At 41.9% G+C, this 26,902-nt stretch overlaps 1 protein-coding gene across 5 annotated transcripts in view; it reads right to left on the bottom strand.

Annotated features, from left to right (window-relative positions):
- Positions 1 to 8,315: 8,315 nt before the first annotated feature.
- Positions 8,316 to 26,902, bottom strand: part of SLC39A9 (solute carrier family 39 member 9) — a 43,774-nt gene continuing 25,187 nt past the window's right edge. The window contains exons 4-8 of one of the 5 annotated variants that reach the window (XR_012159428.1): positions 25,954 to 26,022; positions 23,486 to 23,571; positions 18,126 to 18,260; positions 13,324 to 13,844; positions 8,316 to 9,071 (exon numbers count right to left, since the gene is read on the bottom strand). Coding sequence is in view for 3 of the 5 variants with exons in the window: in XM_073348462.1 (XP_073204563.1) it covers positions 13,614 to 13,844; positions 18,126 to 18,260; positions 23,486 to 23,571; positions 25,954 to 26,022 (521 nt within the window). In the remaining 2 variants the exon portion in view is untranslated. Of the gene's footprint in view, positions 13,845 to 18,125; positions 18,261 to 23,485; positions 23,572 to 25,953; positions 26,023 to 26,902 lie in introns of all 5 variants that reach the window. The other 4 variants (XR_012159429.1, XM_073348464.1, XM_073348462.1 and 1 more) reach the window with 4 other exon arrangements.

The following is a 26,902-nucleotide window of genomic DNA, read 5'->3' as shown; positions in this document are numbered from 1 at the left end:
ACCCACTGGTTTAAAAATATGGTTTGCTGTTGTGCACAGCAGCAATTCTCAGTAGAATCCTCACTGCTTAGCGGCCACGTCTTGCCAGAGCTTTGCCATATTAAATGCTTACGGGAGGCAAGGTAACAGAGTATGATGTTTTATCCCAGACCATTAGTCCCCTCACCTCCTCTATAGATGAGCAAACTATAAAGTGCTGGGAAGCAGAGAGGGAAATAGACCTGCTGCAGTCGTGAAGTTGGCTGCACCCTTGTCCCAGCCTGACCCTGGGGAGGCAAGCAAGGGAAAGCTTATAAAGAGGTGTTAGAACGAAGGTCATTTGGGATTAACCTAACCCCCTCTTCACAGGGCTCCTAGAACCCTTGCAGCTGAGCAGGATGCAGGAATTCACTTACTCAGCTGAGTGGCTGATGGGGATTGTATTATTTCCATCTAACTTGGTGAAGTGCCACATTGACATGTTAGCTCCTCAGGGTGACCTGCAAAGAAACAAATTTGAGTTTGGGCTTTTTTTATAAAAAAAGCAAAAGCTATTTTATTGAATATAAAGGCCTATATTTAAGTGGTTACATTTCATAGTCATAAATTTGATTCTCATCTACCTTGTTTTTCCTGGACGACTAAAGAACTAGACGGTTAATGACTTCACAACACAAAGTGAAATCTGATTGCGAGCGAGCGAGACTTTCAGCCAGACTGTTTCAAATATTTTGTCTCTATTAATGCTGATTTAGATCAAACATCTGTCAAGCACTTGGAAGAAAAGATTTCCTTGTTAAATTTTCAACACTCCGTTCCCTTCAGTTAGGCTGAAAACCCTCTCAAGTCCACATCTCTGGAGCCTTCAAGTAGACCTCTAGAAAGAGGGAGGACAAGAGTGGAATATACCTAATGAGATTCCTAAATCAAGGAAAAAAAAAACTTCAAGCCTTCCTTAAACATCATAAAGAAGCAAAAAAAAAAAAAAGGGAGCATATGGCTGCCTGGTCGCCTTTAACAATTAGGAACTTGACTATATTGAAGGCTTATTCCCTGAACACCATGCTGACCTCCACCTGCATTCTGTGGTTCCATCCATCTCTTAGGGGTTTCATTCCTGCATTTCAGGTCAGCCAGCACTAGTGTCTTTGCTATGACAGTGGCCCCTAGGGTGAGGCTATCTTCCCTCTGACATCTACCTCAGCTCACTCTTCCTCGTTTAGAAACACAAAATACCCAAAACATCTGAAACGCTTCTAGTTAAAAAACAGACAGAGTAATTGCCAGCCGCTGCACGTTTTCCTCACTATGTGTTGCAGAATCAAAAGGCACCAACTGAAGGTTAGCATTTTGTTAGGGAAATCTATTAAAAACAGAACAAACATTATGGGAAGAGACTGAAACAGTCAGTCGGTGAGTCAAGAGACCACTACCTCAGGGTTTCTCAAACTTCATTGCACCGCGACCCGCTTCTGACAACAAAAATTACTACATGACCCCTGGAAGGGGGACCGAAGCCCGAGCCCCTCCATCCCGGGCATGGGGGAGAAAGCCCAAGCCCCGCCCCTCTGGGGGCAGGGTGTGTGAAGCTGAAGCTTGAGAGCTTCAGCCATGGGGGGGTGGGAACTAAAATCTGAGTCCTGCCACCAGGGCTGAAGTCCTCAGGCTTTGAGCTCAGACCTGGGTGGGGCTTGGACTTTAGGCTTCGGCCCCAGGACCCAGCAAGTCTAACACATTAAAAGAGGGTAGCGACCCACTTTGAGGTCCCTACCCACAACTTGAGAACTGCTGCACTATATCTGGTCTGTCTTCATGTGTATCACAGGACACCAGCGCCACCCACACACCAAACCCAGCAACCAAAATTAGACTAAAGTTATATAGCTCACAGGAGAGTCATTTATTCTGTACCAGAGGCACAGAATAGGAAAGCTTGAGGGGCACCAGCAGTTGCGGCCCCCGTAATGGCAGGAAAATGATAGTAATATACCCAGATAATCCCAACAAGTGACCTGCTCCTGCACACTACAGAGAAAGGCGAAAATTCCCTAAGGTCTCTGCTGATCTGACCTGGGGGGAATTCCTTCCTAACCCCACATATGGTGATGTTAGACTATGAGCTTGTGAGCAAGAACCAGTCAGCCAAGTACCTGAGAGACAGAGAATACTCGGTGTCACCTTGGAGCATTGGCCCTCCCCACCCACTGTCCCAACTCCAGCCGTGGCCATCCCTGATGCTTCAGGGGAAGGAGATTTAAAGAAAAAACAAACAAACAACGTACTGGTTGAGGAAAAATCCCTGGCTGGCTGAAACCTTGACACATAAGCTTTACAAACATAAGACATGAACACGGGGCGAGCTTGGAAGCCCTGCCCCCTACCATCACAAGCAATCCTGTCATATAATTGCATTCAAATATGTCCAGCTCTCTCTTGAAACTAATTAAGTTGTTTGGTCCCACATCTCCTATTAGGAGGCTGTTCTAGAACCTCACCCCTCTGATGGTTAGAAGGTATTTTGTAATTTCTAGCCTGAATTTGTTCATGGCAAATTTTTATCCATTTGTTCTTATGCCAACATTGTCCTTTAGTTTAAAAGCTCTTCACCCTCCCTGGTATTTACCCCTCCCCCCCCAATGTATTTATAAAGAGCAATCATATCCCTTCTCAGCCTTCTTTTGGCTAGGCTAAACAAGCCAAGCTCCTTTAGTCTCCTCTCAAAAGATAGGCCTTCCAGTCCCCTGATCATTTTAGTAGCTCTTCCCTGCATCTGTTACAATTTAAATCCATCTTTTTTGAACGTGGGTGATTGGAACTGTACAGAATATTCCAAATGATGTCTTACCAGTGCCTTGCCCAATGGCATTAATACTTCTCTCTCTCTATTGGAAATGCCTCACCTGATGCAATCGTAGGATGTATTTGCCTTTTTCACAGCCACCTCACATTGGTGGCTTATAGTCATCCTGTGATAAATCTGCACACCCAGGTCTCTCCCCTCCTCCGTTGCTTCCAACTGATGAGACCCCAGCTTGTAGCAGAAATTCTTATTAGCGCCTAAGTGCATGACCTTGCACTGTGTACTACTGAATTTCATCCCATTTCTCACTCCCGTCTTCAGGGGCATCCAGATTTTTCTGTGTAATATTCTGATCTTCCTCTGCATTGACGATGCCACCCAACTTTGTACCATCAGCACATTTCATTAGCACATTCCTATGTTGTGTGCCAATATAATTAATAAAAATACTGAATGAGATTCGTCCCAAGACTGATCCTTGAGGAACTCCATTAGTAACCCCCTTTCCAGTCTAATAATTCACCTTTCAGCACAACCCATTGCCTTCTCCCCTTTAGCCAGTTCCTTAATCACCTTACAATTCTTGTACTGATCTCCATCTTCCCTAAGGTAACGAATAATTTCCCTAGTACCATGTGGGGTACCGTGTAAACTGTTTTCCTGAAGTCCAAGCACATTAGATCTACTGAATTTCTTTTATCTAAGATTAAAAAAATCAGCTATTTTCTTAAAGAAGGAAATCAGGTTACACTGGCATGATGTACCTTTGGTAAATCCATGTTGCATTACATTCCTCTACCACTTACCTCCATGAATTTAATTATTCTTTCCTTCACAAATTGTTTTAAATCCTTACATACTCCTGAGGTCAGACTAACAGGCCTGCAATTGCCCAAATCACTGTCTTCCCCTTTCTTAAACACAGACACAACATTAGCTATTCGCCAGTCACTTCCACCAGCCTGGGAATGGTGCTCTCAAGTCAACTCCAAACCAGACTAGTGGCAATGGTGTAGGCTAGCACATTAATTGTGACAGTATGTCCTTTTACTGTCCCCAGATTCCAGTAGGCAAATCACAGGAGCTCCCTGGACTCCAATTTAGACTGTGTTCACACTGATATAATCACTTGAGTCACTGGATTAACATACTGTGCAAAACACATACTGTATATCTTAACACTTCTCCCTTATTTCACATTGTTTGGCTTTTTAGGTTTAAATTCTGTATATTTTAGATTTTAGCCATTGTTAGCTCACTTTTTATTGTTTATGTAGCCCCTGCAAGCCTTAGGCAAAAGGCATTTTTTTATTATGCCTTCTAATATAGCTGATAGTTAATGTCTAGACACCTTAGGCAACAGAGAAAATGCTCTGAAAAGAAGGTAGAATATGCTGTACTTCTGGCTGGAGGGATATTTTGTTAAGACTTGCACACATCAGTAATATGATTTAGTTTGACACAAACTAACAGCTCAGCTCATTCTTCCTGTTGTGCACATGCCCTAACAGCATCTGAAAAAACGTTGATAAAAATACAACTGTCAATGAATACACACACCTTGTACAGTGATTGCCCCTAAAACAAATGTAACATTTACTTTGTATTTATAGAAAATACTGCAGTAAGTTAAACTATGATGGGGTAGTGAATGTTAACTTGTGAGTGGTAACTATTGTAACCAAAAGGTGGTCTCTTCTTGCTCAACTCTCTGTAGGATTTCAACAAGTGGTTAAGTCTTGCATTCCTCAGACATTTTTACAAAATACACTAACAGTACATTTACTACTATATGATGAAGCATCATAAATAATTAAAGCTGAGCTACAATTGTTAATTAAAAGAATAAAGTACATTTTGTCAAGCGTTTAGCCTGGAGTTCCCTTTCTATTTGTTCACTAGCTAATTTGCAAAAATCAGTAATGTACCTTGGATCTCCCACTGGTGAGCATACAATAGCGATAAATTATTAACATACATTATTTTACTTAAGTGTGCATGGAGAAATACTATTTTATTAACTGAATAAGTCAGCTTTAAATTTTAAGCTGAACTAGCAGAAAAGTCAACCACCTCAAACAATTAGTTCAGAGCATCATGGGTTTATTGCTTGCGGAGAGCGGGGACCGGAAAATGGTTTTATAAGTACGGTAAGTTTTGAAGTTACAGGATCTCAGAGAAGGCTGTGTGCAGCGATTGAACCGAAGGGGAGATGGGAGGAAAGAAATCCCGCTTTTGTCTAGTTACTGCTAAACTGTCTCTGCCCAGGAATTTTTTTTTTAACCCGATCCATGAAAATAATTTTGAAGAGCAGATGCTTTGCTTTGGGAATGCAAATAATGGGAGGTGCTTTCAAGGCATTTTCACAATGGAGGCTACGCCTGAACCTCCTACAAGAGCTTAATTTCCCCCCAGTTCTTCTGGAAATATATGTATTTATATCACACCTATCCCAATGGCGGCTAGGTGCATGCAATAGAAAAGGGGCTTGTAAAACCAGTGAAGTAAGCCAAAAAAACTCACCCCTTGAGCACTTTTTAAAAAAAGCTTACCAAGTTTGACTCTATAGGATGTGATTCAAGTTGGCAGTGACTCCTATCATCAGGCCAAGCGAATGCAGCCCTGTCCTCTCTTAACACTGATCTCCGTACAATACTCCTAATCTGTATCACTGCAAGGCATGTTAAGTGCAGTTACCTTAGACGTGGACTCCGATGTTTCTAGGTTCAATTCAAGGTACTGACTAGGCTCTTTTAATCCTTAATAGTCTAGGAGTCAGCTACCTAAGAGGGCACCTAACTTGGTTGCATTACAGCAGTTAAGATCTACTGGGTTGTTCTTCATGGTGAATTTTACTGTCTGAGGCCAGCAATGGCATATTTTCGGTTGAGGATCCCTCGCTGGTGGAACTCACTCCATTATCTCTCCAACTATCAGAACCAAGTGCGATGAGCTTTAAGGAACAATCCAAAGTGTATTCGTTTACATGGGACTTTTAAGCACAACAGCAGACTGTTAAGATGGAGACTTATGTTTGTGGGTTTTAACTGTTACAGAGCTGCCACAATGGGTGATGTACTAAAAACCAATAAATAAATAACATGCAGAACAAACATCATAAAATCTCTTCAGGGATAGGTTTCACTTTTCAAAAAGAAATGCTGACAGATTCTTTGCTATGGGCGCTGGAGCAGCTACTGTGCAACACACATATCTCAAGTCTCAGCTTGAGCAACAAGAGGAGAATAGCAGCAGAACAAAGATTGTGAAGGGGGGACTGTACATTGTTGGCAGCAGGAATAATATAATATCACCCCTCTGGTGGGGAAGAGCCATAAGGACTGAAGGATCTCTCTGGCTTATAATGAATGCTATATAAAAATTTATATATATATATATATATCTATATATATCCATGTACAACTCTGGAAAAAACTGAAATGTTGCCTCAGTAATAGAAAGTCATGTCTTTATTTGGATCCTGTGGACCTTCTGACCTTATGCACAAAGTCCCTTAGACTTCTATGGGATGTTGCACAGATGTAAGGGTCCTCATGTATGGATCCTGCACTACAAATTGCAGGCTGCAGATTGTAAATTCTTCAGCACAGGGAAAATCTCTTGAGGCTAACCCACTCAGGGTACTGTAAAACAAATATTAACATCATACAGATTAGTTGTACACAGCATACAAACATTTCATCTTAATTTTATTACCTTTTCAAAGGGTCACTCAGGTCAAATCTGGCCCCAAACTGAAGTCTGGTAAAAACAAGTTGTTAGCCTGGAGGTATTGGTTGTGACTACACAGTTAAGGTGGCACTAAGTTTTTCACTTAAAGCAACGATTCAACCTGTTTTGTATGACGAATATAGTGTCTCCTCCCCCAAGTTCATGGCATACAATCTGAGAAAGGACTGAATTTTCTGATGATCTCCCATTAAATCTGCAAATCTGTAAGAAGTATGTCCTGGTAAATCCTCTTTTTTGTACCTTTTTGCTCAAAAACCATGTCAAAACTTCTCTCACACGTCCTCAAATTTCTGACAACCTCTTGGATGTAGGTCCACAGGTTATTTTCCATTAGCCTTTATAACTGAAAATGTGTGTCAGCAAATATATTCTTTTCAAGAGAAACTCAGGAAGAACTCTCTTTCAAAAGGTCACAATCTGCCCTCATTTAAGAGGGCCCCCATTTCCCTACTGTATTGAAAAGAGGACGTTTAGGCTGCCCTTAGCAGAGATGGCCACTGCCTTCCATTGTTGCTAGTGGGAATGACGCCAGGGAAGATGGCACCTTTCTTTGCTGCCAGGAGCCACAGAGGGAAACGGAGGTGCTGTGAAGGCATGCGTGCTGGGGGTAAGAGCACGTGGAAGATAGATGGAAAACTAGTCTGCAGCCAAGTGTGGTGTACACAGAGAGATGGAGAAGATTAGAACTGCAGCTTCTCCACAGCCCAAAGGTGAGGAGAGGCTAAGTACAGTCCCGTTCAAAATCCAGCAGAGGGGCTCACATTTTGTTTGCGCATTTATTGTTGAGTTTTTAAATCTGAAATGCTCACACGCAAGTTGGGGGCTGGCTATTTCCCCCTCAAGGCTCAAAAAATCAGAAACAGGCAAAAGCCAATGTGCCTTGAATATTTAAGTCAGTCATGGTTTCAGAGGTGTCTAATTCATGACTATTGAATACTTGTGGTTGGCAATACTGCTCCTGACACCCACTCTCATTCCCCTCACTGTAATCCCAACTTCTTTCTGGCTAGTGGCAATCTTGGGTGAAGACGCTCTCTGGGGCTGCCCCAGTAACACAACTCACCCCTTCCCCATGTCCCAGCTCCTAAAGTTTAGGGGGAGGGAGGGGGACACTGGCAACAAACTCCCGTTAAGTCAGTCAAATTCTGCCCTTGCTTACATCTTTATATAAAATCATTCATACCAACATAACATGACAGTCCCTCTCTCACCAGCTTTCCCTTGTAGCTTTAATTTTTGTGGGTACTCTGACATTATGGCTACGAGCCCACAGAAATGCCTATACAATAGAACCTCAGAATTATGAACACTGGGAATGGAGGTTGTGTGTAACTCTGAAATGTCTGTAACACTGAACAAAACGTTATGGTTTTACAACTGAACATTGACTCAATACAGCTTTGAAACTTTTCTATGCAGAAGAAAAATGCTGTTTTTAACCATCTTAATTTAAATGAAAAACACCGAAACAGTTTTCTTACCTTGTCAAATCTTCTTTTAAAAACTTTCCCTTTATTTTTTTAGTAGTTTATGTTTACCACAGCACTGTACTGTATTTGCTTTTTTTTTTTTTTTGGTCTCTGCTGCTGCCTAATTGTGTATTTCCAGTTCCAAATGAGGTGTGTGGTTGACTAGTCAGTTCGTAACGCTGGTGTTCGTAACTCCGAGGTTCTACTGTACATAAAAATAAAATGCACTAGTCTTCAGCAGCACTACCTTGAAGTGCCACTGCTCTTCACGTGCTCGCTAACAAAACCTCATATGATAAATGAGAAGCCAACTCTTAAGCACTGCACCTAATAAAAATTTAATATAATAAAACAAATCAAAAAACCAACAACATTTTTTTAAACCATTCACAATTAAAGTGGGAAAAAACAAAAAATTATAAGGCAGCCATTCATGGAATGATTTCATGTGTACAAATGGTTTTGAAAAGACATTAAAATTACAGCTCAGTATGCAAAGTCACTTCAACTACAGTAACCAGGCAATTTTATTCCCTAGAAAGCCTGAGTTGCTGGAAGATGTAACCAAAGGAAAATGAGAAAAGGTGATATTTTTAAAAGTTTGAATCTGAAATTCACTGGACAGGTTCCCCACAACACCACAGACAAAAGCAACCAAACTCCTCCTTCCAGATTTCCTGAGGATGATCAAGGAGACGACGTAGAAGAGGCCAACAGCAACATAGTTATTCCATAGCCTCTCCATGTTCTTCTGAGTATAGTTGACAATAAGGGCACAAGTCAGCCACTGCCAAGGAATCCTATAAAACAATCACCAGCCTCTACATTAGTTCCTGAACAAATTCTGTTGTTCTTCTGGGTCTCTTGGATAATGTTAAGGTTTTAAGATATTCCATGCAGGAGTGCTCTTTGAAGCTCAGATGTAGTCACTAGGTTCTCGTGCTTAATTCCTGGCCAACTTCTAATATATGGAGCAGCCATCAAAACATCCTTATCCTGGTGTGACTGCCCTGCCATTCTCACATCTGTAAATATAAATGAGGCTCCTGTATCTCAGTTGTCATCAGGTACTGAAAAAAATATTTTGCTTCTATTACGAGGAACAAAAATGATATCAGAAGAGTCAGTGAAATAGCTGAACCCATTGGAACTAACACAGATGTAATCTTAATTGATTCTTAGTATCAACTTAACCATCAGGAACTGATAAATTAGCTGATGTGGAGAGTTCTGGTTTGGGGGTGGGATTTGGAAAAAGAAGGGAAAAATGCAAGCCAATCAGTTACAGCGTTGTCTGGGTGTACCTATTTTCCATCCCATCACAACTGAAAGCCTATATAAGATGGACATTACAGACAAAAATGGAAGAGTAATGAAGAATTGATTTGCAACTAATTTTCCTTAGGAATGGAAACGGACAAGAGATGGCCCAGACTACATGTGATAATTGATTTTATCGTGGCAGATAAAGAGGGAGGATGGAGGTATGATCAGAGATGTTTTCACCCCAACTCATATTTAACTGAAATCCTATGCTGAAAGAAAATAATTTGCTGAGGAACTACGATCAGGATAGATTTGGTCACCTGAGGCAAAAAACAGTTACCTTCTCGTAACTGTTGTTCTTTGAGATGGGTTATTCATGTCCATTCCAATCAGGCACACAATGGCCACGGGGTTGTAATGAGCTGCAGGCCGCACTGGCATCACTGGAAGTGGCACCGCTGACAGAAGCGCTGGCACCGACCCTCCTGTCAACGGCACTGCTGACAGCTACAGCTTCGATTCCACTGGCGTTGATATTGGCACTGCCGGAACCAGCCATTCAGCACCTGCCTTGGCACCCTCTGGTCCCTCTAGTGTCGCCTTGTCTTTAATAAAGACTATCGTAGAGACGACCAAAACGCTGTGGCAGACCCCTGCTTCAACGACTGGGTCTGATTCCTCCACCACCTCTTCTGGCTGTGTACCCAAGGTCTGGGCAGCATGGTGTAAGAGCTGCTGGAGTGCCCTGTTATCTTCCAGAGCTGGGGACGTCGACGTCCTGCGACCACCTCATCCAGGGACGATAAGGAGGAGCAGCCTGGCAGCGGACCCTGCTCACTCCCTTCAGCGCCCCGTGGGTCTTGCGGCATGCGGTATTCCACAGCCCGCGGTGCCGGAACCGCTGAAGGAGGAAATATCGGTGCCGAGGCAGGCGGTGCTGAAGTTGCTGGTTCCGGTGGTGCCGATATGGTCGACACCAGTGGAATCGAAGTTGTCACTGTCGGCGGTGCCGCTGCCAGGAGGGTCAGTGCCGGAGCTGTAGGGGGCAACAGCAGTGCTGGCGTGTCTGTCAGTGGTGCCGCTGCCAGCAGTGCCTGCAGCTCGCTACAACCCCCGTGGCCATCGTACACCTGATTGGAAGGGACATGAACAAGCACTCGAAGAACGAAACTTTACCTTCTGCTACAATATGCATCTCTCTGATAACCCCCAATTCCCTTGGTAACTGGGGCAGTCTCAGCCACGTAAAGTTTAAACAGTTCAACGGATATATACCATTAAGGCAGCCAAAACAAAGAAGTTCGTTCAAAGCGGACAGGAAAAAACATAAAACTTATGCCACTTAGTCAAACTGCAAAGTGAAAATTGCACATTACTGGGCCTTCTGTCCCCTTTTGTTTGTAGATATTTTAACCTGTGAACCCTTTTCAGACTCTTGCACTGTTCTATCTTGGCCAATAATGCTTAATGCTCTGGCCTCACAAGCTTAGTTTACACAATACTAAACTGAGCATTATCATCACTGGCAATTGCCCCAGAAGTTGGAGACTTGATCTTATGACGTGTCTGTGGCAAGAAGTCTGATAAAACCCTCTTAGCAATGCCAACAGGAAGATGATTATCACTATGGTAAACCTGCCAGAAGCTATGTCAGCAGGGGAGAGAAATTTGGTCAAATGTCTCCTCCTCAATAAAAAATGGTCCATAGAGAAAGGTTCTGGCTGAATATTGCACACTGGCAGGAAAAGATGGTAAATGATACTCCTACCTACAGTGGATATATAGGTTTCTGACCATTACAGTGACGTGACATGAAATAAAATGATGGCTGAAGCTGAACACAGATGTTGAAAGATAACGGTAAGAACGTGCTGGGGAAAAATGGAAGTAAACGTAAAGTGTGGTTCTACCCCAAAATGTAACCGCAGAAGTGTCACCAGGGAGGGTCTAGTTTAATTGTCTGCCAATGATTACAGATCAGATTTGCTCAGTTTACAAACAGAATTGGTGTTTTTTCATAACTGCCAGCCCTGCAAATTTACCAAGAGGTCTAAGTGCAGGATTCTTTATACGTTGCCTGTCACTACCACCTGTCAAAAAGGTTCTACAGGCCCAATTATGCCCTCAGTGACACTTGTGCACCATCACTGCCTTCAGTGGATTTACACAGGTTTGTCAATTGCAAACAGTTACACAATTGTGGTGGTACACAGAGAACAGAATCCAGCTCTCTAGCTGAGCTGTGTTGGCTTTTCAGAGCTAACGGGAGTAAAAATAGATTTGTATTTGTCTCTTGAGAAACTAGGCATGACTAAATACATAGAGGGAATAGATCTAGTTAGTTAGGTGGTGCTATTTTTGCTGTTGCTTTTCAGAACACAATAGCTTTTTAAAAGTCTAGTGTCATGTAGACAATATTAGGTCAATATTTTATCTACCTTAAAATAATTAGTCTTGTGGGAAGGTCTTCTACATTCTAATAATTCTGCACTGATTTTCAAATCCACCTTTCTAATGGTAAAAAACAAAAAAGCAGTCACCACTGTTAAAATCTGATTGTGGATTACTGTTTTTGTGCTGCTACAAAGCCACTGAACAGAGTGATCGCTAATTAAACTAACAAATCCTGTTCCAAGAGCCATGCTGATACCCACTGCTGAGCTAGAAGATGAGGATGTAATGAAGTCAGAGCCATGATGGCCTGTGTACCATAAGAAACAGATGGCGAGGGAAGAAAGGGGCTCTCTCTTTCACAAGGAGACAATAAGTTCCTTAAGAAAGCAGTGTTTTCAAGCTTTGAAGATTTGTTTCAAACAATGAAAATGACTAAAAACAAAAACAACATGTTGGCAATATTATATTTAAGAAGTGCAGATAGATTCAGACTACGGCTTAAAATGGATGTAGCATAAAAGAAATTTTTGTAAAACAAGAGTTGTGTTTTCATTCTGAATTTGTATGCATTACAGTTATTAAAATGTACCATTTCTTGCATAATTAAACAAAAACATTGCCTGACAAGAGAAGGCATGTCTTGATAAGGAGAGAATCTTTTATCATCCAGCTGCAACGGCACTGAATCCCAGAGTAGCATCAGTACAACCAACCATAATCAAGAGGTGGTGGATTGCAAGATTCCCAAAGGAGAAAGGTATGATTTTAATAAGTTTTGACAAAAAACAAAATGCTTCTTACTTGTTGGTATGAAGATTTAGCAGAGCAGTTAACTAGTTTAGACACACCGTGGACCTACCAACATGCACAGAGTATGAGTATTTAACCAGAGATCTTGTTTTGTTAACCTTAATATTTTTTATTTAATGAAAGAAAGGAAAACCAGACCACTAGTTTCAGCCCTTTGTAAATGAGCTAGTACAGTTCTCTGGTCCCTCAAAATCCATTTCCATCAGATCTCCAGTCAAAGCCCTGAACAGTTTGATTTAAAAAGACACTGTGTATTTCTCTCTCAAGGATAGTAGCAGTGCAGCCCTGGTGCTACATTCCTAAATGTCTCTACAATTTTGGTTGCTACTCTTTACGGACATGATGGGAGATTTGCTTCCAAAGTGTGCTGCCTTTGTTTTTGTTTTTTGTTAAATAACGTAACAAGCCATTACATAAACTAAGTAAAAACAGAATATTTCCTTGTTTCTAGGACTTCCTTGGTTCCTTTGTGTTAATCTAGGGAATGCAATGTAAAAGTCATCTCCACTTACTAAACTAGCTGAATTCTCATCCTAGACTTCCTCTAATCTTTGTCCAATAATGTTTCTTCCAATCAACAGTTAGTGTCTTTTGCAACAAGTGCATTACCTAGAATTTTGAGTACTACATCCTTACAGCAAGGCTTGTGGCACTGATATTACAAGGATCAGTCACACATGTCAGGACAACATAAAAAAACTGTAGGGGAGATTTCCCTATTCTACTGGTAAGAAGATTTCCACATATTAAAAGGCATCCATCCATTGTTTTATTCTCAGCTGTGAATGCTGAGTTACAGATACTTTGGTGATTGCAATTTCATGACGAGCCATTAAATTCTTCCCCACTCACCTTTCTTAAAATTCAAAGTCCATCTTCCCTGAGAATAGGGGCCAGAAATCAAAATTAAAATATCAAATGTCTTCAGAAAAGAAAATTACACAAAATTTATGTCCGGCTGCCAAAGTACATTTTGCTACACTAAAAGCTTTTCCAGAATTCCTCATGTTGGAATCAAGCTTCCCTCTGAACTCCACAGCGCAGATGAGGTGGATGATGGGGTAAGAGAGACAACGATGAAAAGAGCAGCTGACATTTACTGCTCACACCAGATCAAGGAGGAGAACAGTGACTTTGAACCTTCAGTGCTGGTGCCCGATGGACAAAACTAGAGGAATAAGGCAGCCTAGGACCAGGGCTGCCACCTCCAGGCGGCTGAGTCCTTTCCCACCTGTTGATTCAGGTTTGTGGCTATGCCCCATTCCTCCTACCTCTGGGAGGACGTGCACTGTGGCAACATACAGAAAAGTCCCAGCAGAGAAAAGCATGGCAACTCCAGTAGCATTGACTTCTGAAAGGGCTTCTTTGCTGCTCTGTGAAAGAGAAAAAAGCGGGGGTGGGGGTGTGTGTGAAAATGAATCCAAACTACAACAGATTCAACAAATAAAAGGCCTTAACATTCCAGCTTTATTATGATTTAGTCAACAATCATTCTTTCAAAATGACAATCTTTCTTTAAAAAAGATACCACACTTGCGTCTGAAAATGTTTTAACGACTTATACTTTCAAGTAGCATCTGATATTATAATCATTGACAAAGATTAGAGGAATTAAATATTTTTCCCCCCACTTTGTTTACTTTGTGCATTTGGCAGTACTGTGTGTATAGTAAACTGAACTGTTTCTCTTGTATAGTTAGTTACCCCTGTTTGTGAGAGTCTTCCACACAGCAAAAGAGGAGCAAAATATACTTTTTAAAATGGGAAAATTAAATTGTAAAACCGCAAAATTTGGCACTCACACACTGAAGTTAATTTTTTTTTTAAATGACTAGATTTCAGGATGACCTCAAGTCTTTAAAGGCCTGGTTCTTTTCCCACTGTGTCAATGGGAGTTTCACTACTCATTTCAATGAGATCAGATTTCAGGGCATAGATGCCACCCAGCTGTATTTAAATTGTAAGCACAGCGAGCACTGTGCACTTTCCAGTGGTTCTATACAAAATTATTACATACATAGGCTGTATCTAACATGTTAAGAAGGATCAAGAATCCTTCTGTTCATTTTATTTTAGTATGTCTCTCCATTTATAGAAGAGGTTCTGCCACACTGGGATTAGGATCACACTACACCATAGATAATAAAATGCAAAATTTATCCATTCATTTTTAAAGTCCTTCTTTGGTCAAGCTCCCATTTATCTCTGTGATCTTATTTCCTGGTATATTCTCAACCTATCCCTCTGACATAGGAGAGGAAGCCAACATTGGCAAGCAGAGGTTGATTCTTTGCATCTGCAACTGCACTAGCTCCATAATTATTTCTGCCTTCCCAATCCCCCATTCTTCTAAAATGCTGCTCAAAACTCAGCTCTGAGCCTGCCTAAAACCAATGACCCATCAACAAAGATCCTTCATCTGTGTTTTTTATTAACAAACCCATCAAACCTCTCACCATCTACTGTGTAAATGGTGTTGCAGCTAGCATAGTTCCTTTCTAGCGTGTCTCCCAGGCTATTTACTCAAAGTCTCTCCCTGTCCTTTATTCTAGAATCCTTTTATACAATTTCATAGCACATCATCTATGCAATTTACAGCAGTGGATTTGTTACAGAACGGTGGCAGTAGACAGGAACATTCAGATTGGGACAGGTGTGATAAGCACATGTGCAGTGACCTAATTGACAGCTCACTGGTTGTAGATAGCCTAGATGAGGGGGTTTTGAGCTGTGCTTTTTACAAAGAGATGGGAAATCAATAAGGCAAAAAGGCTATTTTAGAGAGAGAGAGAAAGAGTCTAAAATTCAGCACCTGACACAGGAGGGATGATCAAAACTGAAAGAGCAAAGATTGAAAAGAGAAGGAGCTCTTGAACCTGAGGAGAGCAAACTGTAGTGGAAGGGGAACAAGAGGAGACCTTTAAGAATTGGAGATGATGGCACACATACAGGCAAGAAGGCATGTCACAGTGTTCTGAATGGACCTGAATAGGCATGACATGACAGAAAAATATACCAAACGCTTAGAAAAAAAATCTTGGTGAGAAATAGCATATAATCCTAAATAGGAGTGTCACTTTGTGGTATGCACAGAACAGGACAGTTTCTTTTCACATCTCACATACAGATAGCACTACCATTTTTATCCCTTGATTTCTGATTAGTTCTTGTTACAATTTTAACACTGGATTAGGGAACAGATTTATGCATCCTAACCCTTCTATTTTAGCCAGAGATTGGATCACCAAGTGTTTCCTTCACATCACAACAGAGACTTCAAATCCAAATTGCATAGTCTTTACCTTTTTACTCACTGCAAGAAGTGTCAGGCTCTGTATTAGGCCAGTTTCTTAGGTCATTATATCAACTATACTGAACAACTGGAGGATGGAAGTTCTGAAATATCTATAGCGCTAAGAACTTTGCTGAAGTTTCTACACTTGGTGCATTTTGAGTCTCCATTTAGGCCCTGCATATTGAGCTATATCTTAGACTGGGCTCGGTGACAGATCTCTGAAGACAATACAATACACTACCCAAATCAGCCTCCCACATCCTACGTTCTACAGATAAGTTAACAGGCACATATATAAAGACTGCGTTACACATGTGTACACTAGTGCAGTGGTTCTCAACCAGGGGTAGGCATACCCCTGGGGGTACACAGAGGTCTTCCAGGGGGGTACATCAACTCATCTAGATATTTGCCTAGTTTAAACAACAGGCGACATAAAAACACGAGCAAAGTCAGTACAAACTAAAATTTCATACAATGACTTGTTTATACTGCTCTATATACTATACACTGAAAGCTTCAGTTTATATTTCAATTGATTTATTTTATAATTATATGGTAAAAATAAGAAAGTAAGATATTTTTCAGTAATAGTGCACTGTGACAGTTTTGTATTTTTATGTCTGATTTTATAAGCAAGTAAGTGAGATGAAACTTGGGGGTACACAAGACAAATCAGACTCCTGAAAGGGGTACAGTAGTCTGGAAAGGTTGAGAGCCACTGCACTAGTACATTTAAATATATTTACTACAAACTAGTTAAGATGAACAAATGAGGCTTAGCCTAATGAGTATCTTATTGGGTGTTCATTCGAGGCAGATGTAGAGGTTTTCCTTGGGGAGGATGTATGGTCACTAACAGTGCATCATTTATTGCTGTAAGTCTGTTTGCCTTGGAAAAACTTGATTTTTCAAGGGAACACCTGGTCTGTCTCAATCAGAGTCCACAATACACACACAGTACATCCTGCATATACACAACTCAACAATCAGGACTTCATTATGTAAATAAATATTAAATGTTTTTAGAAATGTTTAGGTACAGATCACTTTGAATGTTTGGACTGCTATAGTCAAGAATCCAAACCTTATGGGTGGGCAAGTTGTCTAATAGTCGTACCAGCACACTTGGGAGTTGCGATTTCTAGTTTTCCTGTTCCTGGCTTTACCAGCAACTCAGCCCGAGCTTCTGTTTTCCTATGCTTGATTTACAGGACAGTTGTAAGACTTAATGACGTACGTTTTTAAAGGACATGGATTGTCTCGGATGAAAAGCACCATGTAAATGTGAAGCATTAGCAAAGTCCCAGGGATTCTGTCATGATCTGGACCCAAGTTCTGCAGCAAGGCCTCAACTTTGAATGGCACGCCAATGCTGAATTAAGTGATACTTGATAATGCTGCAAAATTTACAGTGTATGTTCAAAACATGAGATTTTTTTTTACCTTATTAGAAGTACAGTGTCCTTTGTGACATTATATTTTAATATTAAATACTGTATATTGTATGCTTCAACTACAGTTTTGATGTGCTGCAGATTTTTGTATTGACAATGTAAGAAGTTGTCAAAGGGGAAAGCTGGAAGCTTTGGGCAGCATTTGGGGCCTTTGTCATCATAGACGGAAAGGGAGATGACTTGAGTTTGAGCTCCCAGGAGCTGTTTCAGGCTTTGGGCACCAAGGAGGGGATGCATCTCTTCTTTCCCTCTTCCTAGAGGTAACAGTTTGTCCCTCAAGGAGCTGGGGCTTGAACTCCCGACCCCTTGACAGTGACAGCCACACCACTGTCCCAATATCTTCCACTGAATCCAGTATGGATGGATACGCACAACAACTAAATGTTTCCACTAAAATTATCAGCACTGTAACCGTTAACGTTAAGATTTAAATTCTCATGTTTCAGCAGTAAAATCCCTTCAAGATGAATGGAGACACATTTCCACATGTCAGAGCTACTGTTTCAGCATATCTGCTTGCAGACTCAGGAGGTCAACAATGCATCCATTTGTATTTGTCAGGTTAGTTTCTTAAAGTGAAACTTACAAAGCAATTTAGCTTCTTAAAATGAAAGCTTAGATTCCCCAGCACAATTGTATGACAGATTCAACTGCCACAGAATTGTGGAAAAGTGTTTTTTGTTTAGTTAAAACAAACAGAAGCATCCTTTTTTGAGAATTTTGTTCATAAACTTGCAACCATAAGGCGGGAATGTCCCAGCTACAGCGGATAGTATGGAAAAACGTATTGGCGGTGGGTGAAGCAGTTTGGAGCTATGTGTTCTACAAACCCAGTAAGGAGTTCCATGCCCCCCCAAATCCAATTGCTAAGCTCCCGGCAAAATTAAATCCCAAACATTTACCTTGCTTAGCCCTAAGTACGTCACCATTGACAAAACAGGTGCTGCCAATGCAAAGACCAGCAAGTGCTTTCTGATTCGATTCCGTTCCAGCCCAGCATGCATTAGAAAGGAAACCAGGCCAAAGGCAGCTGGTGCCTGCAAAAGAACAATGGTCAGTGCAATATTTTCTTGGCTAGGATTCCCTGTAATTTAAGATGTCCAAAGACAAAAAAAAAGGTGTGGTAAATATGTATTATTCCTACTAACTATACTGAAGTGGAATATTCCCAATCAGAGTGCAAGTCTCCAGTTACTGACCTAGAACAGTTATGCCACTCTCTGCATTCTTTTTGGTTCTGGCTATCTTATTTGCATAATCACTGGATGGTTATTTCATAGTAACAATACAGCATATGAATCCACGTATTATTATTGAATGCCAGGATTTTCATTACTGTACAGATTTCATGGGTAACTTTAACCCTTTTGTTCTGACTAAAAGCTTTGGTGATCAAAATTTGTTCTGATCAACTTTTGTAATCAGAATTTTTAGGTTACTTGCAAGAAACAGATTTGCCTCTTGAGTGACTTTTCTTCAACTAAGGCAGGAAAAATTCCAGCATTTACATGAGAGAAGAAATGCCATCAAAGCAAAGAAAAAGGGTCTGTCAAACGGTCAGTAAAAGATTACCAATCTTTTTGATTTATTTCCCTCCTTCAGGCCTAATTCTGATCCAACTAAAATCAATGAGAGCTTTGCTACTGACTTCAGTGGAAGCAAGACCAGACATTTCTTCCCTTCTCCCATCAATCCAGTCCCTTCTGTACAAGCCACAAGAACTATCAGTTTTGTGGTTACATCGGGACAATCCCAATTTAGTTTTGAAACACAATGTGAACTAAAATATATTGCAGCTGCCTACAGGAGAAGCTTGCTGATCTGTAGGAAGTGAAATATAGGTGGGGAAAGGAGATAGGTGGGGGAAAAAGTAGCAGTAATTGTGGAAGGGGTAAGGAAGAGAAAAAAATTAAATTCTTTAAAAATTCTTTCAGCATCTCATTGACAACCCACTTTTAAAAAAATTTTCTTCTTTCATTTAAAAATATTTACTGTACACTTTTAAAATATTGTTAATAATCATTTAAAATGTCAGAATAATAAGTGTGCACTTCCCCTTTACTTGGAAATAACCAGATCCTGACCTACAAAACACCATGGCCTTTGGCCTCAACGTTATCATCCCAGAACATGGTTACCATGTATATCAGTTATTATACAAGTGAAAAGTGCAAACACAGCAGACCTGATTTTCCAAACACTTTAGGCATGCATCTACACAGGCAAAAGAGCTGAACAAAATGCATGACTAATTACTGTGAATGGCAGTAGGGTGCAATAATTGCACATACAAATTAGGTGTGCAACTGTGTGCTTGAGGTATTTGAAAACTAGATCCAATAAATCTTTTCCATACCATGTACAAATAAGGACTGAACAAATACATGTTTACTTTAGTATTAATGGGAAATTGAAAGGCTACTGCCCCAACTTTGGAGTTTGGTGTGTCTTCTTTATTGGCAGAAGACATATCAAAACACTTATTACAGTACAAAGGAACTGAATTCAATTTTGCTTCAGATGTCTGTGATGCTGTAACCCTATCAACCTGTTATCCTTTAATGACGCAAAATGACTGCAGACCTCTTAATACGTTACTCCTGGGAGAATTCTGCACAGAATTAATGTCCCCTGCAGAATAATTGATTCATGTGCCCCTTCCAGGCAGCAGTCCCGAGCAGGTGTGTCTGATTTGGGCATTAGGAACAGCCAGGGAGACATAAATCACCGCCTTGGGGGGCAAGGCTGGGCATGCATGCAAGACTCTGTCCCTCTTGCTTGCTATCATGGTGTGCCCAGGACCTCCTACAAGTACAGATGCCCCACCGAACCCCACCCCTCTGCATCCTGACCCCCACACCTGCACTTACATCAACCCTGAGCTCCCTGCACTCAACCCCCTATCCTGCCAAGCCCCACTCCCCCTGCACCTGAACCATTCCGCCAAATCCCCAGCACCCAGACCCCCACCCCACTAAGCCGCAACCAGCTGCACCTCGACCCCCACCTTACCAAGCCCCATGCCCCCTACACCCAGACCTCCCGGCCAAGCCCTATCCCTGTGTCACCCAGACTCCCATTACTGAATCCCAACCACTTTCACCTGGAGCCCCTCCCCCCATCCCCAGGCAGAGTCCAATTCCTCCTGCACCCGGAACCCCCCAAAGGAGTCCCTGTGAATCTAGATCTCCCTCGTACCCGGACCCCACCCCCACCTGCACTGTCCCATTCAGACACCTCACACCTGGATCCTCCCACACTAAACCCTTCCACACTTGGATCCTGCTGCACGGAGCCTGCTTGCCCCACACCAGGGCTCAGCGTGTGTGAGAGAGACTGTCCCTCTCGCTCACTATCATGGTGTGCTGACATGGAGGGGGGAGGGCCACATGGTGTTTCTGTGGCAGGCCTGGCCCTTGTGCTGTGTCAGGGTGAGGTGCAGCCTCACCACTGCATCCGTGTCCCAGGGAGGGGGCAAGGGCAGCAGGATCCCCCACCTCCATGTAGCCAGTGACCTGCGTTCGCCACTGCCATGCTGGAGCCTTCACACCCACTGCCCGTCTAACACAGTGTCTACAACAATTTCAATTCTAGTCCAGTGACTATATGGTGACATGCTGAGTACTACTTAACTATGCCACTCACTAAGGCCCCTATCTGGCAAAGCATTAGTTTCACTGGGGATACTCAGGCGCTGAACTTTATGGACATATTTAAGTGCTGTGCCAAATCATGGCCTAACCTCACTCCTAAGGATGTACTGCCCTTTAGGGTATGTTCACAGAGCAAAGACAACCAACTTGGGCTCACGGGTCTTGGGCAGGGTGGGGCTGTTTCACTGCAGTGTAGACTTCTGGGCTGGGCCTAGAGCGCAGGTGCTAGGACCCTGCAGGGTGGGAGGGTAAAGCTGTCAACTTTCTAATAGCAGAAAACGCAACTCCTTGCCCTGCTCCCTGACCCAAGGCCCGGCCCCTTCTGAGGCCACGCCCCTCACTCTATCTCCCCTTCCCCCGTTGCTTGCTCTCCCCCACCCTCACTCACTCACTCATTTTCACTGGGCTGGGACGGGGGCTGGGACGGTAAGGGGTGCAGGCTCTGGGGTGGGGCCAGGGATGAGGTATTTGGGGTGCAGGAGTGGGCTTGAGGCTAGGGCTGAGGGGTTTGGAGTGTGGGAGGGGGCTTTGGGGTGGGGCAGGGGGTTGAGATGTGCTCTGGGCTGGGGGTGTGGGCTCCAGGGTGGGGCCAGAAATGAGGGGTTCTGTGTAAGGGAGGAGGCTCCGGGCTGGGGCAGGAAAGTGGGGTGTGGGCTCCAGGAGAGAGTTTGGGTGCAGGTGGGGCCCTGGGCTCCAAGAGGGAGTTTGGGTGTGGGACAGGGCTCCGGGCTGGGGCCGAGGGGTTCGGAGTGTGGGAGAGGTTTTGGCATGAAGGCTCTGGGTGGCACTGACCTCAGGCGGCTCCCGGGAAGTGGCCAGCATGTCCCTCCGGCTCCTAGGTGTGCTGCACCTGCCTGTAGACACCGCCCCTGCCCTTAGGCGCTGCCCCCACAGCTCCCATTGGCCGCAGTTCCTGGCCAATAGGAGCTGCAGAGCTGGCACTCAGGGCGGGGCCTGCACGCGGAGTCCACGTGGCCGCCCCTTGGTCTAGGAGCTGGAAGGACATGCCAGCCTCTTCCTGGGAGCCAGGCAGGGAGCCTGCCTACCCTGCTGTACCACCAACCAGACTTTTAACGGGCTGGTCAGTGGTGCTGACTGGAGTCACCAGGGTCCCTTTTCTGGGTGTTGTGGTCGAAAACTGGACACCTGGCAACCCAATGGAAGGGTCCCAGAGCTCCGGCTCTAGTCTGAGCCCAGAAGTCTGCACAACAATTAAACAGCCCCACAACCTGAGCTCCATGAGCCCGAGCTGGCCAGCTTGGGCCAGCCGTGGGTTTTTGTTTGCTGTGTAGCCATATAATTAAAGTCTTTTGTGCTTGACATACATGGAAATATTATGGCCATCTGTTCTGTGAAGTCATATAGATGTGCTAATACGCCTAATAAGGAATCTATTTGTCAAAAAACATTTTCTGGATCTTTCTTGTTGTCTGTATTGTTACAGACACACTTGCTGACAGGTATTTTGAAATAAATTTCCAATATAATTGAAAATAGCATGATTTGTTATTTTGACAAATAAAATATGCAGAATTTTAAAATATTGTGCACAGCATTTCCCCAGGAGTAATATGTATATATTGTTCCCACAGTGCTGAGAACCACACATACAAATAGAAATGAATCCTAGCAGGAGGAAACAGTTTTCCATACTTTAACATAACATACATAAGTACCCCTTGCCATATCCCCAGGGCTACTTCAAGTATCCTTAGGGACTGGTCTACACTACCGCTTAAGTCAATGTAATTTAAGCTGCTTAGGGGTGTGAAAAAGCCATGCAAGTTACATCGAATTAAAGCGGTGTCCACACTGCGCTATGTTGGTGGGAGACACTCTCCTGCTGACATAGCTTTCGCCTCTCGTTGAGGTGGAGTAATTATGCCAACAGGAGAGCACTCTATCATCAGCAAAGAGCATCTTCACCAGACATGCTGCAGCGGCACAGCTGCATCAGTGCAGCTGGGCCTATGTAGCGTGGTAGGGTAGACTAGCCTTAGAGTCCCAAGGCTAAAACCTTTATTTGCCCTCTCTACCTTCAACAGCCCTGTGTGGCTGCTACATTTCCTCCAGGAAATATACTGTTCTCCTTTCTCTCTCTGCCCCATTTTTGTAGGTCACAGTCAGTTGTTTGGGCAGCAGGGGGTTGGGTTTGTCAATGAACAGCTGAAATTCATCCTCCTCAACTCAGACTGACTGGATATACACCTCTACCCCGATATGACGGGACCCGATATAACACAAATTCGGATATAACGCGGTAAAGCAGTGCTCCGGGGGGTGGGAGGGCTGCGCGCTCCAGTGGATCAAAACAAGTTCGATATAATGAGGTTTCACCTATAAAGCAGTAAGATTTCTTGGCTCCGGAGGACAGCGTTATATCGGGGTGGAGGTGTAGCTTCCTTTGATACCCATAGCCACCCCAATATTATACTTGTGTTCTCCAATCCCTTATTTTATATTACCACCTGATCACTTCACTGCAGCTCCATATACTGAGGTTAACTCAAGCAAGAGACCCAAATAATTAACTCCTCCTATATGCAGTAGAAACGGACTTTTCTTTATTTAAAAAAAAAAAAAAGTATGATTTTATGATCAGGACTTACCTTGTGTAACATAATTGCAACAAACACTATTAACTGGACACTGGTCTGGGAAGTAGAAGCTGCTGCCCCCAATGCAACACCATCAGCTTAATGGGTAGAAAGCCAAAAGAATGCATAAGAGTTCATGGATTATTCATACACATCACAGGGTTTACTCATTTTTCCATTGGCTACCAATATAAAATTGTATATTGCTTTAAAAATAATTCCCCTTACTTACAAAGCCACTCTGAGGTTTGAGGGCAAAATCCTAGTCCTAGTGAAGCCAATGGGAGTTTTGCCACTGACTTCAATACCAGAAGGATTTCACACTGAGTCGGCTCAGTCTTTGGTATGTCCTAATATAAAACTGGAATAATTCAGGGAACAGAGTTTTAGTAACTAATTTCCAAAGTTACGGAATGTGTTTCCTATCTAAACTTAAAGCTGAAAATCAGTTTTAATCTTAACTAGAATTCTTTGTAAACCTGTAATTACTTTTGGAATTTTGAAATCTTTTACTGGGTAAAAATCAAAAGAAAAACATACAAATCAGTTAACTGGATGTTCATAAAAAACTTCTCTCTTTTTATATAAAACACATGCATTAATGAAACAACACTTTTTGGTTAAAATCAGTTTTATGATGTACATTTACACAGTGCGTTTTATCATGTAGATCTGAAAACATTGTGTGTATATGTATGCATTTACTTCTCTCACACACATCCACACCCCCTCACCCACACACTGAAGTGTAGAGGATTACTTCATGAGCATTTAAGCTAAACAAATTATATATAAATAATAAAGTAATGAAGGAGTTAAAAGGAAGATCATCCCAAATGAGTGTGAATCAAAACCGTAACACTTATATGAAACAGACATATTTTGTTTATAGAACAGATTTTTAAAGGAAAAACTGCTTTAAAGAAGTTTTAGAGAACTTTAAAATTGATACTATTTTTCACAACATCTCCCACTCCCATCTGTAAAAATGGCTTATCTTATGACCATGAATCCAAACTGTAAAGATCTTGGAAAGAAAGGGGGAAAAGTATTAACCAATACATTTTAGAAACTTCTAGAAGTTACTTAAGATATACATTTATATAGAGAAAAACTAATGATGACCAATATCTTCCAACCTACCAGGAGTAGAATTAAGTGTTGCCATTTCATTGTTTGTTGTAGGAGAACATACCTACATTTCCAGTGGTTAAATGCACCATTTTCTAACCCCCGTGGTCTGCAAAATATTGGACCTAGAATCAGTCACTGGTCCAGCACTGAATATTGCCCATCCTGCATGCAAGTAATTCCTCTCCACCAAATATGGATTTTTTTCCCCCCATAAAATTACACCTTTCTTCCCACTCCTCGCCAAGTGGCTGCTCTTTGAAAGTTTCTCAGAGGTTTGGAATTTTAGAAGCGGTCCCAGCGGAGACAGATTAGTGGGCAGACTGAAGATGAGGCAGCCAAAGGTTCAATATACACAAATAGCTAAATCTAACTTGCATTTAAGTGGTAAAATCCCTGGAACAAGAAGTATCTTTTTTATTAAATGTGTTTACGATGCCTAACCCATTGTGCACAATTAAAATCCAAATAAATGAATAAATAATTCATTACAAAAGATTTCAACTCCATATGTATGACATAACAAATATTTGTATGTATTGCTTCATCCATCACTGATCAGCAGCCACCACTGGAGTTGGAGCGGCAGATAGTTAACAATGCACCACAAGTCTTCAGGAAAAGAAATGAAGAAAAATATTGTATCTAATTAAGACGCCCAGGGACATTTTCGGGAGGCAAAATACTATTTTCATATTCGGATTTAATCAAGCCAATCACTCTGCTTTTGTTTTAAAATGAAACAGAAGATGCAAAAAATTCAAAGCTTTCAAAATATCCTTCATTTTACAGTAAAAGTAATTTACTAAATATATCAAATGGGGACTCACCAGATCCTAAATGACTGATTAAACATACTATAATACTGTTACAGCTGCAGTTATAATAGACAAATTGGTGTCCCCTGCCCCTTAAAATTTTTGGATGAAGTGTTATTTTGCATTGCTAACACTTAACCCCAACTATTTATACATTTAAAAAATTCTCTATGTTGTTTCTTAGCATCTAGAGTAGTTTCTCTCCTACAAAGTTAAAAATCAGGTTTACTGTGATTAAAAATTCTAAAAACCTCCCTAAATCCTTCTTATCTGGCTCATATCTAGACATATATCCCAGTCCTTGTGTGGATTTTTTTCAAACCATTTTTAAACCATGTTCAGTTAGCTTACTTAGGAAAAGATAGAAAATGTGCTTCTAAATACATAAAAAAATGCCCACAGAGCTAGCTATTTTGGTGAATATACAGTAATTATTGCAATTTAAAATTCAAAAGCTTTATTTAAGCTAGACAGGAAAAAAGACAGTGACAGAAGATTGCCGCTTACAGATCTTATAGTTATTCAGCCTACCTGCAGCATGGACCACTAGTCCTAGTGTAGTAGTGATTTTGGAATTGCCTGACCTTGCCGCTTCTGGGTCTGAAATAATCATCAGGAAATTAAGCATTAGTCAATATAAGATATTAACAAGCGTATGTATCATGCTGGAAGAAAACATTACAAACACCAAGGCATAATTTCTCAGCTGTGACCCATTTTTAAACAGTTAAGCAATTACCATAGGTTTCCCAGGCAAACTAGTCAAGACATTGTATACTATCCTTCAGAATTTAAGGGGACATTGACAGGGATATGGAACAGTCATTTTCCCTCATCCTTCTGAAACGAAACTATCATTTGAGATTCTTTACCTTCCCCAACTCAGCACAGAAAGGTAGCTTTAAGCCACCTTTGTACTCAGGATTCTGGGCTACTCCAAGGGCTAGTGCATCTCCCAGCCTAAATAAGAGCAGCCAAGATTTGCTCTAGTTTACATCAGCCTCCCAAATACTGCCTCTGGGCTATTCCACAGTCTGATGCAGTACAGAATGCCCACATTATTATGTGCTATCCAGGCCTGCTCCCTCCCACTATGCCCCCTGAGCTGGGGCTGATAGGAAGGGCCACCTATGGCAGTGACTGGACTATGGACAACTCCCTGCTGGCTCCTTGTGGGCTGTTTATGAACCCTATATGCGGTCATACAGACTGAAGCAGATGGCAGAATCCTCCCGTACTCTTTAATGTAGAAAGTGAACATCATGCATAACTGCTTAGGATTGAAGGCAGATGATGGGCCATTCATGTCCATAATTGTTTGATATCTACTTTTACCTCACCATCTATTTGTAAACTAACTTTTTCTGGAGAAATAAAAAAAACCAACACTCCTATAAATCCAACAGAAGGGGAATTAATCAGTGAAAATTGTAACAGTAGTTGACAGGCCACTGGGAAAAAATATAAAAATATCTGATCC

Source organism: Lepidochelys kempii, chromosome 6 (assembly GCF_965140265.1).
Source record: "Lepidochelys kempii isolate rLepKem1 chromosome 6, rLepKem1.hap2, whole genome shotgun sequence".
Taxonomy (NCBI): domain Eukaryota; kingdom Metazoa; phylum Chordata; order Testudines; family Cheloniidae; genus Lepidochelys; species Lepidochelys kempii.
This window is presented reverse-complemented; position numbering and strand designations above follow the sequence as displayed.